The sequence below is a fragment of the Coenobita brevimanus genome, chromosome 45 (assembly GCF_032717465.1).
Source record: "Coenobita brevimanus isolate Jiangsu-jjx chromosome 45, ASM3271746v2, whole genome shotgun sequence".
Classification (NCBI taxonomy): domain Eukaryota; kingdom Metazoa; phylum Arthropoda; class Malacostraca; order Decapoda; family Coenobitidae; genus Coenobita; species Coenobita brevimanus.
Window position 1 is genome coordinate 31,524,997 of NC_136998.1, and position 17,567 is coordinate 31,542,563.

At 42.6% G+C, this 17,567-nt stretch overlaps 1 protein-coding gene across 1 annotated transcript in view; it reads left to right on the forward strand.

The window, feature by feature from the left end:
- Positions 1-17,567, forward strand: part of Gbs-76A (Glycogen binding subunit 76A) — a 73,691-nt gene that overhangs the window by 39,338 nt on the left and 16,786 nt on the right. Inside the window, exon 3 of the mRNA XM_080271364.1 lies at positions 16,673-16,937. Within this exon, the coding sequence (XP_080127490.1) occupies positions 16,673-16,937 (265 nt within the window). The remainder of the gene's footprint in view (positions 1-16,672; positions 16,938-17,567) is intronic.

A 17,567-nucleotide genomic window follows, 5' to 3' on the forward strand; every position in this document is an offset into this window, starting at 1 on the left:
CATTGTATTCTAGTGTTAATCTACTACTACAACGGAGCTTTAGAGATGGAGAGATGGTAATTTTAGGCCGAGTTAGAGTATAATGAGTATCGTCCTAGGCCCCCACGCTCCTAATAAGGCAGTACCGGGTTGGATGATTGATGGATGGGTGGAGAGGTGCCGTATTGGTATTTACAAACCCTCCTAAGGTAAAGCTGTGTATGCCCTGTTTACCCTAGCTTGGCCTAAAATTGCCCTCTCTCAATCTTGCATGCTGAGTGGTGGCAAGAGATTAGCACTAGAACATCATGCTAGTCATGAAGAAGTGCCATGGAAAGATGTAGACACGTAGTATTGTCTTCTACCACTAAGCTACATGAAATAATCTGCAACAAGACAAAAATCCGGGCCAAGTTTGAGTAAGAAGAGTATAACATGTTGCTTTTCTATGCTTTTATTTTTACTCTCTTTTTATTTTCACTATCACAGCTACCAAACACTTCAGAGCGAACATTAAAGTGACAAAATCTGGAAACAAAACGATCTAAAATAATAGATAATTCTGGGGGGAACATGTTTATTGTGATGACTGGTTAGGATCCTTTATAATGACGATCTCAGAAACGGGAATAAATAAGCAGGTGAATTATAATTGTTAATCCCTTAAATCCAGTTATATTTTATCGTTTTATTCTAGTCACCTCCAGATTATTTAACCTCTTCACTCCAATTACTTTTTTTCTATTCTTGCTGCCTTTAGATGATTTTTATTAAGATCACGAGATTTTTCGAACTGGAGGACTAAGATTAAGCCTTCATTAACCTTTTTCCCGTTAAGGCACTGTGCTCAGCTGAACAAAATCGTCTGAGAGTAGCGAGAATAACCCACAAAATTAGGGCAAGAGATTGAAGGGGACAAAAATGTGTCTGAAAATGATAAGAAGAAAATTTTAAAGATACGTCACGGGTCTGCAGGCGTTCATAAAGTTACCGGCAGAAATAAGCCATATCTACAGGGCGGTCCGGATATTGCACTCCCCTAGCTTGTGTCTTGAGGGGACGGCTCATCAGCGTTACTGTGATGTACCCTTCCCCGTTCTCTATTTCCCATGACCCTTTTCATATTTTTCAGAGTCTGTTTTTCCCGTCCTTTGCTTACAGGATTGATCACTACTAAATTCATGAAGCGATCAAAACGTCATTATTTCTCTCTAAAGCAAACTGGGCCGTCCCCGCAACACACAAGACTGGAAAGCGTAATGTATGGACCACCCTGTTACTTAATCCATCATCCAGGTTTTTTCCCTCAACCGGCTCAGCCCGAGGACGTCTTGCTAGGGTTAATTCAGACATTTTATTCAGCTTAATGGAGATTTCTTGTAGTGAGAAGATTAACCTTATTTATTATTATTATTATTATTTTTTTTAGTTTTTTCTTGCTGCCACCATGATTTTTTTTCTTTTTTCATTTAAGTTAGGAAGGATCTCCGGTAGTTGCTGTCACTGTGGTAGCTGTGGTGATTGTGGTAGCTTAGGAGATTGTGGAGATTGTTGGAGTGATGAGTGACTAGTTGTGGTGGGTGGTGGTGGTGACTGCTGCAGCTGTGGTTAGTTGTGAAGACAGCGGTAGTTGTGATAATTGTGGTAATTGTGGTGTCTGTGGTAGCTGTGGTGACTGTGGTATTTGTGGGAAGTGTGGTAGTTGTGGTGACTGTGGTAACTGCGTGGCTGTGGTAGATGTGGTGATTGTGGTAGTTGTGGAAAATGTGGTAGTTATGGAGATTGTAGCAGCTGTGGTAACTATTAGCCGCATCGTCTGTGGTAGTTATAGCAGAGCAGAATGTTGGTTGTAAATGGAGGAATGCTATTGGCTTGACAGCTAATAATGCCGCTAGCTGTGGCAGAGAGAGTGACGCCAGACATTTCGGTCGCCTCAGTAGCAAGAATGGCGGTCAGATGTTTGTACTTTTGGCAACGATTGTGGTGGTAATGTTGGTAGCAGTACTGAGACGGTGTAGTGTTACTGTTAGTAGTAGTAGTAGTAGTAGTAGTAGTAGTAATGATCGTGGTGGCAATGTTAGCAGTGGTGGTACTGATGATAATGTTGGTTGTAGTAGTGGTAATGATGATGGTGATGGAGTGCTGATGGTGGTAGAAATACTGGTGGTTGAAATGTTGGTAACAGTAGCACTGATAGTAATAAAATGTTGGCAGTAGCAGTAATGGTGGTGGTGGAAATGATGAAGGTACTGACAAAGATAGTGGTAAAAAGGATGGTGTCACCCACATCAATGGTGGTGGAAATCATGGTAGCACTGACAACACTGGAATTAGAAATGTTGGCAATGGTGGAAAAAGACTGGTAGAGATGTTGGTAGTAATGGAAACGATGGTGGTGGTGGTGCCTAAAATATTTGTTACTGCATAAGAGATGATGGTGGTGGTTGTGGTGGTAAGGATGGTGGCATGCAGGTGCTGCGTGTGTGTGTGTGTGTGTGTGTGTGTGTGTGTGTGTGTGTGTGTGTGTGTGTCCTTGACCCCTGAATTACTGGAATTACTATTATTATTTTCATCACTACAGAGAGAGAGAGAGAGAGAGAGAGAGAGAGAGAGAGAGAGAGAGAGAGAGAGATCTGGTGTACGTTAAACTTGTGTGTCTGCTTTTGTTTCTAATCTTACCTCGTGTGTGTGTGTGTGTGTGTGTGTGTGTGTGTGTGTGTGTGTGTGTGTGTGTGTGTGTGTGTGTGTGTGTGCGTGTGTGTGCTTTCTACACTGCGTGCATGTGGATATATGCTAAAGACTGCGTAAACTATAAGCACACTAATACATCCAGCTGCGTGTTTGCGAGTAATTCTGCGTGCACCTTACACTCAATTCAGCTGTGTAATTAAGAGATCAACTGTGTACGTAAGTGATCTCCTGGAATTGCGTGCGTACATGTATGAAAGAATGCCTGACGCTTACGTGCCTCAGTCCAAGTGTGCGTGCAGCTGTGTGTCTGATATCATGCACGTAATTCTGCTTGCGTTTGTAGGTCAGAATGATTGTTTTTATGTGGATGCTGCATATTTTATTTACAGAGGAGGGATGTAAAGCTGAGGTGATAATGATGATGATGATGATGATACATACTCAGACAGGAAATGTGTGTGTGTGTGTGTGTGTGTGTGTGTGTGTGTGTGTGTGTGTGTGTGTGTGTGTGTGTGTGTGTGTGTGTGTGTGTGTGTGTCTTGTACAGTTTGCGTGAGTCTGCGTACTTATCTCTCCTCTGACTGGGTGTGTTTCCTAGCATTGATGATCTGATTGCGTGCGTTTGTGTATGCTGAATGTTCATCCCTGCCCAGATTGCGTGAGTTAGCGTGTGTTTGCGTGCAGAGAGGAAGGGAGGGAGGGAAGGCGAGAATGTCACCCTACTACCCACCATGAGCTGAAGGTGGACTGAGCTGGTTAAACAGGGTCACCAGAACCTGCACCCAGCTCTGGTGATGGTGGTAGTTGTGGTGGATGGTGGTAACTGTGGTGGATGACCGTAGAAAGAAGGCAAGAGTACAGACGTAACAACTGTAACATACAAGGACTCGAAAAAAAAAAAAAAAAGAAACAACACTGAATAGAAAACAATACAAGAAGATACGACTTGTGAAACGAACCACAAACCCATTTAAGAAACATAAACATAAGGTGAAAATACATAGAGAAATATACACGAGGGGAAAAAACGGAAAGAAACCAAGAAAGAGCGCAGAAGACAATACACGTGAGACAAAACGCAGGCCATCCCGTAAATGAGACTAATCTCAACTTGTCCTTGGCTCCCTGGGCTCGGCTTCCTATCTGCCCGTAAAGATATCCCTTCCGAAGTCTTCCTCGCGTCAAATTAGTTACCTTTGTTGTATTTTTTGCGTGTGGTTCTCGCAATGTTTTATAATTTAGGCTCACACTTCCTTATCAATTTGTTACTTGGGTGATACAGTACTGGAATGTATTTTTACAGTTTTAAAGTAATTCTTAAGAACACAGAAATACCATTTCACTAGGTCTCCTTTACTTGGATACATATTCCTTTGTATTACAGGTTATTATTATTATCATTTTTTGTTTTTTTCCGGGGGGGGGAAGCCATATAGACAGACTTCCTTTTTTTCTATTATTTTTTTTTTTTTACCTTTTGAGTACTGATTATTTCCCCTAGCTTATTAAGTTCACCTGCCGATATCCTGATAAAATAATCTAGTGGTGGAGAGTTTAAAAGATCAGAGGGCTAGCCAGCGTGAGACAGGAACGGCCCATCAGGATAACGGGGACTCTACCTTACAGCCACCTCACCCTAAAGGCAACAGCTACTGATACATCTGAGGCATGAATATCTAGAAACATTCATATTATTACCACATTCAATTTTTTTTTAAAACCTCAGCTATACTATGACGTCTCAAAGTTATTCATTCCTGCTATTTCCAAACAATTTCTTCAGACTTTTCAAACTGGAGCGATCAAAGCCTGCGTGAACCTCTAAATTGCAAGACGTTTACGCTAACAATTAAGTCTCTGTCAACACGAAGCATACAGCAAAAATTGGCGTCCACAGGGGTTATTTTGCTTCGTCTTCAAGGTCACAGGCTCTGATATATTCCATGAGGCGGGTATATCAATAAACCTCCACATTACGGGCACCTGCCAATTACGGCCACATTTCCTTGGTGGGTCCAGGTGTCGTGATTGGCGGGGTTTCGGTGGCGCTCATAACTCGGCCAAACCTCGCGTGGGTTTGGGACGTTTGTGAGTGCCGGGGGGGAAGTTGCAGGGCGTGTGGGAGGGGAAGGATAAAAAAATAAAGGGGAAGGGATGGAGGAAAGGTGTAGAGGGAGAGGGAGGAGTAGGAAAAAGGTAAAGAAAGGATGTGCTGGGGAGGGGGGTTTATTAGGGTGGGAGGAAGGGTGTAGGAGGAAGGGTAGAACGGCGATTACGAGAGAAAGAATGAAGTAACTGTGATTAGGAAAAATTAGAGGGAGGGGGAAGGGACAGTTTGGAGAGAAAGAGGACAAGAGGGAGCAGTAAAATAACAAAAATATGAGAGAAAAAACTGAAAGGAAGTGTGGGGAAAGGAGAGAGAAGAGAAGGGGAGACGTGGAAAAAAAGAGAGAAAAGTAAAGGATGTGGAGGATGACAGAGTGGCAACGGGGAGAAGAGAAGACACAAAGAGATAGGATTAGGGGAAGAGAATTATGAGAGAGAGGAATAAGAAGTTGCAGTGAAAGTGACAGATGAGAGAGAATGTAAAGAATAAGAAAGGGAGACAGAAAAGAGAAAGCATGGAGAAAACAGATGAGGTAAAAGAAGCAGATGATAAAGAAAAACAAAGATGATTGGGATAATCAAAGGTGAGAGAATAGGAGAGAGAATGGGGAAAAATCAAAGAGGGAAAAGAAACTGAGAGGAGAAGGGACGTAGAAATTGAGGAAAGAATTATCAAGTAAGAGAGAGAGAGAGAGAGAGAGAGAGAGAGAGGAAAGTAGAGACGAGAAGATAGTGAAGAGAAGAGAGGGAGCCGTCAAGGTCAAAGGGGTGACGTTGATAAATGCTTCAGAAGGTCAAACTCTCTAGCCCGACCGAGAGTGACCTATGTGTACATGTGCGAATGTGTTGTGTCTACGTGTACGTGTGTTTGTGATGGGTTGTGTGCGTATGTGGTGTGTGTGTGTGTTTTGAAATTTAGGCTCGTATGTGTTCTAACTACGTGTATGTGCTTGTGATGTGTATTCTTGGCTGCATATATGTGCTTGTGATGTGTATTCTTGGCTGCATATATGTGTGTGTGATTAATGTATGGATGATAAGTCGTGTGTGTGTGTGTGTGTGTGTGTGTGTGTGTGTGTGTGTGTGTGTGTGTGTGTGTGTTTGCATAAGCTACTGAAGGTGGCAAAGTTGCTGTGTTTGTCTGTCACGCACACGATCATACAAGTGTAGGTAAAATGATGCATAAAAAGACCAGACCCATAGATAGACAGACAGACAGACATAGACAGATTGTTTGATTGACAGATGGATAGATAAGCATAGATAAAGACGGATAGATAAAAATAGATGAAGTAATGGTTAAACAGACAGATAAACAGACAGATAAAAATAGGCACAGAGATGAGTATTAAACTGATATGATAGACAGAAAACGATATACAGTATAGAACAGTTCTGAAATAAAAATCTCTATATTATTGAGAGAGAGAGAGAGAGAGAGAGAGAGAGAGAGAGAGAGAGAGAGAGAGAGAGAGAGAGAGAGAGAGAGAGAGAGAGAGAGAGAGAGAGAGAAAATGACCGACAAACACAGACAATGGGGAGAGAGATGAGCCTCTGATAGAGATAATAGCCTCATAAGGACAGAGAAAGACGAACAAAAGCCAGTGAGACAGAAATAAAAGAGAGAGGTAATGAAAGTGAGAGAGAGTTTGAGTGGAAATATCTCAATACATTATGGTCGTCACTGGTAAGACATCCGATTGAGAGAGAGAGAGAGAGAGAGAGAGAGAGAGAGAGAGAGAGAGAGAGAAGAAGAAGCAGGATCCAGACAGCCTTCCCTTCGGCCTTTTTTTTTTTTCCTCGTCACCCTTACAAAGCAGAAACACCTTAGCAACCAGGAAATTCTCTTATATTCCACTATTTTCTGTTTTATGATTTCCTTCCATTATCTCCTGTTTGAACACTCCTTCCATCCTCGCGTCTCCTCTTTTCACATACAGTATTCTATCATCCTTTTTTCCCATCAACGTACCTCCTCTTCTCACCAACTTTATTTCATCATCAATTTTTTTCTATCTATGTATCTCCTCCTTTCACCTTCTCACTTTACCATCATTTTCTTGTCTCATTATTTTGGACATTCTTTCCTTTTCCGTGCTACATGTACCCCTTTCCTCTGCTCATCTGCTCTTTTTTTTTTAATGATAATTTCTATGTCTTTTCCCACAGTCTTTTCCCATTTACCTATTTTCTCCGATTCCTTTGTTTACCTGCTTTCCTCTCTCTTCTCTCTAATTCTACTCACTTTTTATTTCAACATTTTTCTTTAATATATTTTACTCTTTTCTTCCATCACCAGCTGCCTATGATGCTTTCCTCAACGTTCTTCCCACCTAAATACTTCTGCCTGAACATTCATTACATTTATCACCAACTTCCTGTGATTCTTATCTTCTTTCATCATATTTTTTTTCCCGTTTTCACTCTTATCATCATCTGTCTCTTATCTTGCACATATTTCACGCCTTTTTTTCCGTCTTCACTCTTATCATTATCTGTCTCGTATCTTGCAAATATTTCACGCCAATGCATTTCCTCTCTCCACCCACCCTGACTACTGTTATTATCACCTACTTGTGTCTATTATCTAGGTCATTCTTTTTCCATTCATGTGCTTATCCTTATCATTCCTGTTAACTTTCCCTTATTTCATCACCCTCGTCTATTGTTATCTATAATTAAATACCCAAGTTAATAGCAGAAATGGGGTTAACTGAATAAATAAAAGACATAAACTTGGCAACAAGCACGAGAATGATGGAAGTTAGAGAGTATGTGACAAGAGGAAAATTGCTACGTGCCTGCTAAGTTTAAAAAGAAATCTTTCCGGATTGTCCCTATTCTCTCTCTCTCTCTCTCTCTCTCTCTCTCTCTCTCTCTCTCTTTCTCATTTTACTCCTTGGTATGAGTCGTAAGATCTTTCAAGGTGATATTGTCCTTGTAACTCATATCTTCCGTTCCAGTCACAATAATTCTGCCTCATTATTATTACTTTTATTCCTTAGTAATATCAGTGTTCATCTCTCTCTCTCTCTCTCTCTCTCTCTCTCTCTCACACACACACACACACACACACACACACACACACACACACACACACACACACACACACTTCGTTCTCTCCCTACCCATTCTCCTCCACCCGTACCCTCCTTGTGTGCCAAATTATTTCGACCAATATATTTAAACACTGTCATCTTTGGCTCCTATCCTATCATCTTTATTTATACACAGTTTTTATTCGCACTCCTATTTACACTTATCCTTCCTTCGTCCTCTGTCCCTGCCCATCTCTCTTTGTGTACCCTCTCACGGTCTGGAAAACTCTATTTAGTATGCTATTCAAGCTAACGCCAGATGATTTTAATTTTTTCTGGCTGAGAGTGAGTCGCGGAAGCCTTAGTGTATATATTATTTTCTTTTTTAATTCTTTTTTTCGTCGTAATTATTTTCTTGTATGTCATCTCGCTTTTTCTATAATTATTATTTCTTTCACCCAGTCTATTTTTAAACCCCTCCATAACGACGGTACTTTCTTCTCTTTCTTCTTCTTCTTCTTTTTTTTTGTTTAGTTTATGCTTGCTTGTACTGTGTTTTGAAGAGCTTCTATACTGTTTTTACTTTAACTTGACCTAAAATTGCCATCTCTCCATCTTGCATGCTGAGTTGCAACACTAGATCAACACTAGAATATTATGCTTGTCAGGAAGAAATGCTAAGGAAAGGATATACAGTCGTAGTATAGACTTTCTTTGCCACTGAGCTGCCTGAAATAAGCTGGGCCAAGTTAAGGTCAAAAGAGTGTAGTACCAAAGTGATAAACCCCTCCAGTCCAGCTCCTGCCACCAGACGATTTTATGCATTTTAAGGGAGACGTTTTGAATAAGGGATGTAAGATATTGCATTTATTATCACTCAGTAAAAGAAGTCTCCCCTAAACTTAATAAAATCATCTGGAGGTCTCAAGAACTGGATTAAAAAGTGTTAACGATGTATCCCATTGTTGAGTTGATTAAACTGTTCGGTAATAGCAAGAATATATATGAAGTGATGGTACAGGAGGTATTTATTTGCTGAGTACAGTCACATCTTAATTAGTTTTGTTCCTGCTACCTCCACATAATTATAATCAAATTAAGGGATATCTCTTGTAGTGAGAGACTGAATGAATGATATCCAGTGTGAAGGTATCTCTTTGGACAAGTCGTCTGTTTTTGGTGGGTGGGAGAACTGTTGGGTCTCACGGAAAGGACAGTTTAATCTACATTCCAGCGTGAATATGAATCTATTTGTCTCTCTTTCTATCTATCTATCTATCTATCCATACTATCCCTATACTCTCTTCTCCATCCTTAACTTCTCCTGTCTAGTCAGTTCTGCTCTTTTATCGTTCTCTTTTCTGAAGTATCACCTCTTTTTCTCTTCTGCATCTGCTATACAAACTTTACCTAACCTTATCGCCGCCCCGTGTAGCAAGCACATATACAATGTTTAAGCTGCGTCGGTGTGTGTGTGTGTGTGTGTGTGTGTGTGTGTGTGTGTGTGTGTGTGTGTGTGTGTGTGTGTGTGTGTGTGTGTGTGTGTGTATTTAATGTCTGTAAGTATATATGTATGTATGTATGTATGCGTACCTTTGTGTATTGGAGCTCTAACTTCTGAATCGTTGAACTGGAAACCCAGTTTTCTGTATGTTGGTAGTGATAATCCAACGGGCGTAGGTGAAATGTCGCCATAACGAAAATAAAAGAGACGGCTTTGCATGTGACGAAGGATTCCAGTGGCCTGAATGACGTGTGAATGACTGTGTGGCCCATTTCCCAAGGGTATGTTGCATGACAGTTCTTGCAGTTTTGTGGTTTCTTCATCTGTCTCTGGATTCTACCTTACCCTGTACTGCACGTGGAAACTGGGGCTGGGTTGATGATGACGATGATGATGATGATGATGATGATGATGAGGAGGAGGAGGAGGAGGAGGAGGAGAGGGAGGATAATGATGATAAATATGGTTGTGATGATGATGAGGAGGAGGAGGAGGAGGCAACTAGTGACCATCTACATATGCAGTAGATTAACACAGAACATGAAGGTCATGGGTCAAGGTTACTGTAGTTAAGGTCTTTACAGAGAGAGAGAGAGAGAGAGAGAGAGAGAGAGGGGGGGAGAACTAAGTTCTCTGACCTTCTATTCCGTCACCTATGCACCCTTTTCATTATTTTATCTATTTCTATCCCTCTTAATCCTTTCGCAGCGGACGCGCTTTACCAACTTATTCTGACTAGGAATATATCAATCTAGTACTATGCCAGGCTAGGACTATACCAGGTTAGCACTGTACCAAGCTAGAAACATACCACGCTAGAACTATACCATCTCGTAATACCATGCTAGGCGTCACAGTATCGGGCTAACTCTCACAATACCAATCTTGAAAAAACTATATCAGGCTAAGCTTTATAGTGAAGGATAGAATACCAATATATACCTTTTATACCAAAGCTACACCTCATTATACCAGCCTAGATCTCAACTACATCAGCTTAGGAATGACTACACAGGGACAAGGGTCATAATAAGGGCTAAAATTCCAAACTATACCCTTTAAACCAGCACGAAATCTCACTACACCAGCCTAGAGCACACTACACCAGGATAGCTCTTGTGTTTCACCTACGCTGACCTTTCATGACTTTGAGACGTGACCTAGCTTCCCTCACCTCGTATCTCGGAGGGCCGGAAATCGATTTCGCATAGTCTCCACCACACAAGCACCCGTCATCCTACCCTGCTGCCATGCTACCTTGCTTGCCTGCTGTTTTGCTTGCTTGCTTGTCTTTTCGTCCGTCTAGTTGTCTTGCTGCTCGGTTTGCCCTATCCTAGTATCAGTCTGCCTAAACTGCTACCCTCGTACCCATGTTTGTCTGCTTGTTTGTCATTTCGTCCTCCAAAATGCTACCCTACTTCCCATGATTGTCTGCTTGCTTGTCATTTCATCCGCCAGTTTGCCTTCCTACTCGGCTTGCCCAACTCTAGCAACAGTCAACTTACACTGCTACCCTCCTATCCTTGTCTGCATGCTTCTTTGCCTGCTATCTTGCCGTTTCGTCCGCCTATTTGCCCTCCTACTCGGCCTGCCCTATCCTACCCAAGGTGCATTTCACTCACGGACAGTTTACCGAAGTACAATATCTCCTTTTGTTTTGGGTTGTCTGCTAGCTTGTTTCTGTGCCCGCCTGCTTGGTTACTTAGTTTTTCTTTTTTAAGTCGCTCAAACCGAATTCATCCTTTTCATTTTGATCTAGATTACTCGGGACTGTATTAATTCAGTTTTGGAAATCCATCTTGCCATGAAGGATTTAATAAAAGACACAGACATCCTCTCCATTTCGAAAAGTCTCTCCAGGGTTGAATCTAATCGTCTGGAGAACGCAAGAATACAATACAAAATGTTATTGTAGTGAATTCATTAAATAGTCCCCTCCACTGCTGTAAGTCAAGCAAGCGAACCAATTACCCTTTCTCCGACTGGCGGTTTATCGATCTATATATTTTTAACCCGATATCAGTCTACTACGCTTCCTGCCACAGCCGCTCTACTTTCCGTTAGGTTTATCCCACCCTACCTTACCTTACCTTACCTTTCATTATCCTATCCCGTCCTACCTTACATAAGTTTGCCACACGCTACTCTACCCAACTGATCTTATTTTTAACCTGAAGGTCGGACCATTTGCCTTACTGCGTTACCTGCTCTCCGTCCTATCTTGCTTAATTTGCCCCATCCTAACTAGACTCACCTTACTCATGCTATCTTTATCTACTGGGCACTTTATCTGCCCATCTCTTTTTAGCCTGTATCTCTACCTGTTTACCTTCTCTAGTCACTTGCTTGCCTTCCTACCTACTTTGCCCTACTTCACCTTACCCTACCCTGCCTGTCTACTTTCCTATGTACTTTATCTATCGGCTTATCTACGCACCCTACCTGCTGGTGTATCTGTATATCACATCTATCTGCTTACATGTATACATATCACACTTGTCAGTTTACCTGTGTATCCAGTCTGTCACTTTCAGTGTATCCGCCTGGTTACCTGCATACCCAACCTGTCTGTCTGTGTACCCACTTGTTTGTTTACCAGTATACCCGATTTGTCTGTATAAGTGCATAACCCACCTGTCTGTACCTGTAGACCCATCCTATACGTCGCCTTCTGTCTATGCGTCTATGTATCTCCTTGTCTGTCTGTCTGTGCTCTCTACCTGTCTGCTCCATCGCCACCACCTCAGTTACTACTCATTCTGCTTCCCCTACTGCCTCACCCGCTTCCCCACCTGTCTGCTCTCTACCTACCACTCACCTCCCTGTTGCCCTGCCGTGTCCTTGCCCCGAGTGATTAAATATGGGTCGATACTGTTATACCCAGAGACGCATTAACCCGAGGGGGGCCAAGCTAACAAAATTATGAATGATAAAAAAGGGAGAAAAGGGCAGAGGGACACTGCACGTCAGGTGGAAAAGGTCAAGAATGGATAAAAGATACGGGGAGGGAAAGGAAGGGAAGGGAAGGGAAGGAGCATGACAAAGGCGAAGGGAATGGAAGAGGAGGCATGCAGACAGAAGGAAAATATGTAGGTATGTATCATATGTAACATGAGAGGAAGCTGTTACTGTTGTTGTTGGTTAACCCTGGTCTGTCTGGCTGAGCAGATCCGTCCAACAAAGGTACGCAGCTGCTTCTGTGGGGCCATCCTAGAGGTACAGTCCAGTACAACCATCGTGTAGGGATCTGGCACCGCATTGTGGTAGACGGCGCCCCACCAGGGTCGAACCAGGTTCCTTCCCACAGCGAAGTACAAGGAAATAAGCCTAAAACTAATTTTTTTTACACTTCGATTACTATAACTGGGCAGTGTCTCTTAAAAGAGGGCATACTAAGAAACTATATAATACGAATAATTTCTTTTCACTATTTGAATTTCATTGAATACCGTTAACTAAACGAAGTACGTCAATGGCTTTTGATTTCAATTGCCTTTGTCCACTGATGACATTGTTTCTAAACTTTTATTGCATTTTTGCAATGTTCTTTCCGTTTACATTGTGAAGTTCAATATTATTCATGAAATAGCTAACAGTTTCACATTTACCGTTAATAAGCTCATTACTTTGCATTTGCCAGTATCAAACTCGTCTTGGTCGATCTCATCCGAGCTGAAAATTAAATAAATTATTCCACAAAATAATTCGTCTAAAAAGGAGTGTCCACTTTTTTCTAAATGCTGGTGTCATATGCAGATCTGAATATTTGGGAGTAGAAATTCGCACACATCATTAACACTGCGGTTGACTGTCTTAGACTGAATAAAATCGTCTACTGTCAGAGGCTGAATATAATCATTTACACTGCTAGGTTGAATAAAAATCGTCTTCTGTCTTGGGTTGAATAAAAATCGTCCTCTGTCTATGGTTGAATAAAGTCGTTCGATGTCTTAGGCTGAATAAAAATCGTCTTGTCTTAGGTTGCATAAAATCGTCTACTGTCTTAAGCTGAATAAAAATCGTGCTCTGTCTTAGGTGGAATAAAATCGTCTACCGTTATGTGAAATACAATATAAAGTTCTTAATTCCAGGCCATGACATTAATCACGGTGAATCTTAATCCTTTTTGGCTGCGGTGGAATTCTCTTGAACCTAATATAATCGTCTGACGTTAGCCGAATGAAAAGTACTATAAACGTCCCTAACTCGCAGCCAAGAGGTTCACACGAATCTAAAATAGGAGGTTCAAACAGAAGAGGAGGTTCCAATCCAACCTTGATGTACCCTAGGTGTGTCATTTATAAGTTTGATGCTTTGTCATGGAGAGAAGATTAATCAGGGTGGTGAGTGGGTGTGTGGGTGAGGAGAGGGGGTGAAGGCAGAGTGGATAGGAGTGGGAAGAAAGAGCGATGAGGAGGAGAAGGAAGATTTGTGGAGAAGATTAATGAGAGTGGTGAGTGGGTGTATGGAAGGAGAGAAGGGTGATGGCAGAGTGGAGAGGACTTGGAAAAATGAGTGGTGAAGATGAGTAGAAAGATGGAGTGGGATATGTAGGTGGGGAGAAGATGGGAAAGACTGTGAGTGGAGAAAAGAAGAGAGATGAGTGAGGTGCATGCACGTGGAGAAGAGGATGATTTAGAGTGCAAAGGAGGAAAAAGAGTGGGGTTCGTGAGCGGAGAGAAAAAGGGGTAGGCTAGGAGAGAAGGAAAGTTTGTGAGAGAACAGCAGGAGACAGGGGTGGAGGATGAAGGGGGAGACTGAGAGGGAGAGGGAGGAGAGAAAGGTGTGGTACGTAAATGGGGAGACGTAGGGGAAGACGATGAGTGGGGAGAGACAGTGAAGGGAACAGGCGGGAGGCGGGTTTACAGTAAGTAGGGAGAAAGGGTAGGAGGAGAACAAAGTAAGCTGTAAAGGAGGGGAAAAAATGTGTGAAAGAAAAGGAGGAGGAATGAGGTGCCGAAAAAGAGAAGATAATAACATAAACAGCAAGGATAAGAAGAGATATAAAAACAAAGGGAGACTTATGTACGAGGAGGAGGGAGGAAGGTGAAACAAGAGAAGAAAAGAGAGAAGGAACGGGGGGTGGAGGGGATAAAGAAAAGAAGGAACACAAGTAAAGAGGAAGATTATTCATTAAAAAAAAAAAAAAGTAAGGAGAGAAATGTGAGAAACTGCTGAGAAGGAGAGAGGAAAGTGAATGAGGAAAGAGAAAGGAAGGTGAAAGAGATGAGGAGGAGGGCGAAGGAGGGATGAGTAAGAAGCAGGGCGGTGGGGTGGGGTATTATATATGATCCGAGGAGGTGGGGGGGGATTGTAAGGAGGAGAGGGAGAGAAGTCGGGGAGGAGGGGAAGCAGGGAAGATGGGGTGGGGGAGGAGGGAGGAGACTAAAATGGGAGGGAGGTAGTGGAGGGGCATTAAAGGTCATGTAAAATGGAGAGAGAGAGAGAGAGAGAGAGAGAGAGAGAGAGAGAGAGAGAGAGAGAGAGAGAGAGAGAGAGAGAGAATGATGAAGGGCAGAGCTAATTAGTGCTAAAGAGGGTCAGAAGGAAAGAGGGAGAGAAGGAGCGAAGGAGGGAGGAAGGAGGTCATGAGAAGGGAATGAGGGAGTGAGGGGGGAGAGAAAGGGAGAGGGAGGGAGGACGAGAATAAGCCGTCAATGAAAAGCAAACACGGGAGACAACGAAGGAGGGAGGAAACGAGGGAAAGCGGGAGAGAATGAAGGAGGGAGGGAAATAGACAGTTTGGAGAGAAAGGTGGGAGGAAAGGAAGGAAATATGGTTGGAGGGAAAACAGGAACGAGGTAGTGAAATGAAATGGAATGATGGAATAAGGAGGACACAGAGAAGGAAGGAAAGACAAAGAGACGGAGAGAGAAGAAAGAGGATTGGATGAATGAAAAACTACGGAAAGACACAATAAAGATAAAGAGGAAGGACAGAGAGAGAGAGAGAGAGAGAGAGAGAGAGAGAGAGAGAGAGAGAGAGAGAGAGAGAGAGAGAGAGAGAGAGAGAGTTAAACTGAAAAAACGATACAGGATGGGAAATTGAAAGAGAATAAAACATCACGTTACTATCACACATACACACACACACACACACACACACACACACGCACACTACACCCTCTCACTTATGAACTAATCTGAGTCCCACGCTACCACCCTCTCAGTCGTAACCCCTCTAGTTTTGATCTAAGCAATTGAAACACGATTTTATTCAACTGAAGAGTGAATCCTACGTGCCTGAGTGTGTTAATACCGGCTCTATTGACCCTCTTATGGTCGGGACAGCTCTAGGTTTCCATTCCAACTAACACCAGACGATTTTATTCAGCTGAGAGTGAGTCTTGGGAAGCTGAATGTTATCTGACCCTCATTAGAGACACTGTACTGGAGGAAATTGGACAGAGGAGCCATTTTCTCTATCGGGTGTGTGTGTGTGTGTGTGTGTGTGTGTGTGTGTGTGTGTGTGTGTGTGTGTGTGTGTGTGTGTGTGTGTGTGTGTGTGTGTGTGTGTGTGTGTGTGTGTGTGTGTGTGTGTGTGTGTGTGTGTGTGTGTGTGTGTGTGTGTGTGTGTGTGTGTGTGTGTGTGTGTGTTGAAAAGTGGCAGGAAGCGAGAACTGATTAGATTTTTACTCCAGCTTTGACTGACGCCAGGTTTGTCCCGGCAATTCCTCCTCCCACACACTTCATTTCTCTCTCTCTCTCTCTCTCTCTCTCTCTCTCCATTTTCTGTCTCTGTCCAAGAAATATGGCTCTCTCAGCCCCTTATTTTTTTTGTTTTTTTCTCTCTCTCTCTCTCTCTCTCTCTCTCACACACACACACACACACACACACACACACACACACACACACACACACACACACACGTGGATCCTTGGACGGCCTGACGGACCGATTCTGTGGTATTTTTGGCGTCTGTGCAGGTTTTTTTTTTTTTTTTCTCCATTCGTCTTTTCTTCTTTACTCTCGTTTTTTACACCTTTTTTTTTCTTCTTCTTCCTTATTCTGTTCTGGCATTATGATATTTTATTCTTCCATGTAATATTTCTGCGTCTCTCCTACTTTCTCTCTTTCCATGTCATCTATTCTCTTGTCTATCTCACTCTTCTATTTTACCCGTCACCACCTCTGCGTCTATTCCATTCTTTTTTTACCTCCCCCATTTTCTTCCCCACCCAGACCACAGTGATCTTACTCTCCCAGGTCCTAAGACAGACTGACGGATCGACTCTCCACGACTTTTTGCTCCCCATTTCCCTCTTCCTGCGTCTATCCAATCTTTCTTTCTTCCATATCACTAAAGTTAGGTTTATCTCTTCATTCGAAACTCCATTTTCTCTCTCCCGCGCAGGCCACAGCCATCTATATACCCGGTTCCTACGATGGGCTGACGGATCGATTCTCCTTCCTACTGTGGGGGAGCTTCCTGCAGGACAACGGGGCCCTCGTCTTCTGCGTCCGCTACCACACCCTCGGCCAAGAGTTCTGGGACAACAACTACGGCCGCAACTACAGCCTCCAGTGCTACACCACGTCTGGGCTGCCTGGGGAAAAGGGGCCCGACGGATCCACACGTCCGCAGAATTCGAGCAGCGTCCAACAGCACTTTGGTTCCGGTATAGCCTACTGTTTTTACACTAACTTGGCCCATACAGTATTTTCGTCCTTTTTCAGCTGATTCCACATACCTCAGTGACTGAAAAAAATAATGCTACGGCTCTACATCCTTACCATACCACTTTTTTCGTGACTAGCATCATATTCTAGCTTTAATTTCTGTTACAAGTCGGCATTCAAGATGGATAGACGGCAATTTTGGGCCAAGCAAGTGTATACAGTTGCAGTCATGACTCATTTACTGTCTCAAAAGTGATCACAAGGAGGCTACACATGGTAGCGCTGTGCAACGTGGGTAGAGCAGCTGTCAAGCAGCTACTTGATTAAAACAAATCGTAGAGAGGAAGGAAAACTCCAAAATCCTGACGGACATCTTTAGAACGCTTGTGGTAGTATAGAATAGTGAAAAAAAAAAAAAAAAAAAAAAAAAACGGAGAGGAAAGGCATCAAGATTCCTGCTGTTGTTTATATTTTCAAGCCGAAGCGGAAGAGCTAAAAAACTACTGTTCTGTAGGTATATCAATAACCATTAACTGTAATCTAGTATTTCATTACTGTGTAAAGAAAATTGCTGAAGCATGCTCCTGATTTTTTTGTTACACAGAATCAAAGTCCCAGCAAAGCAAAAA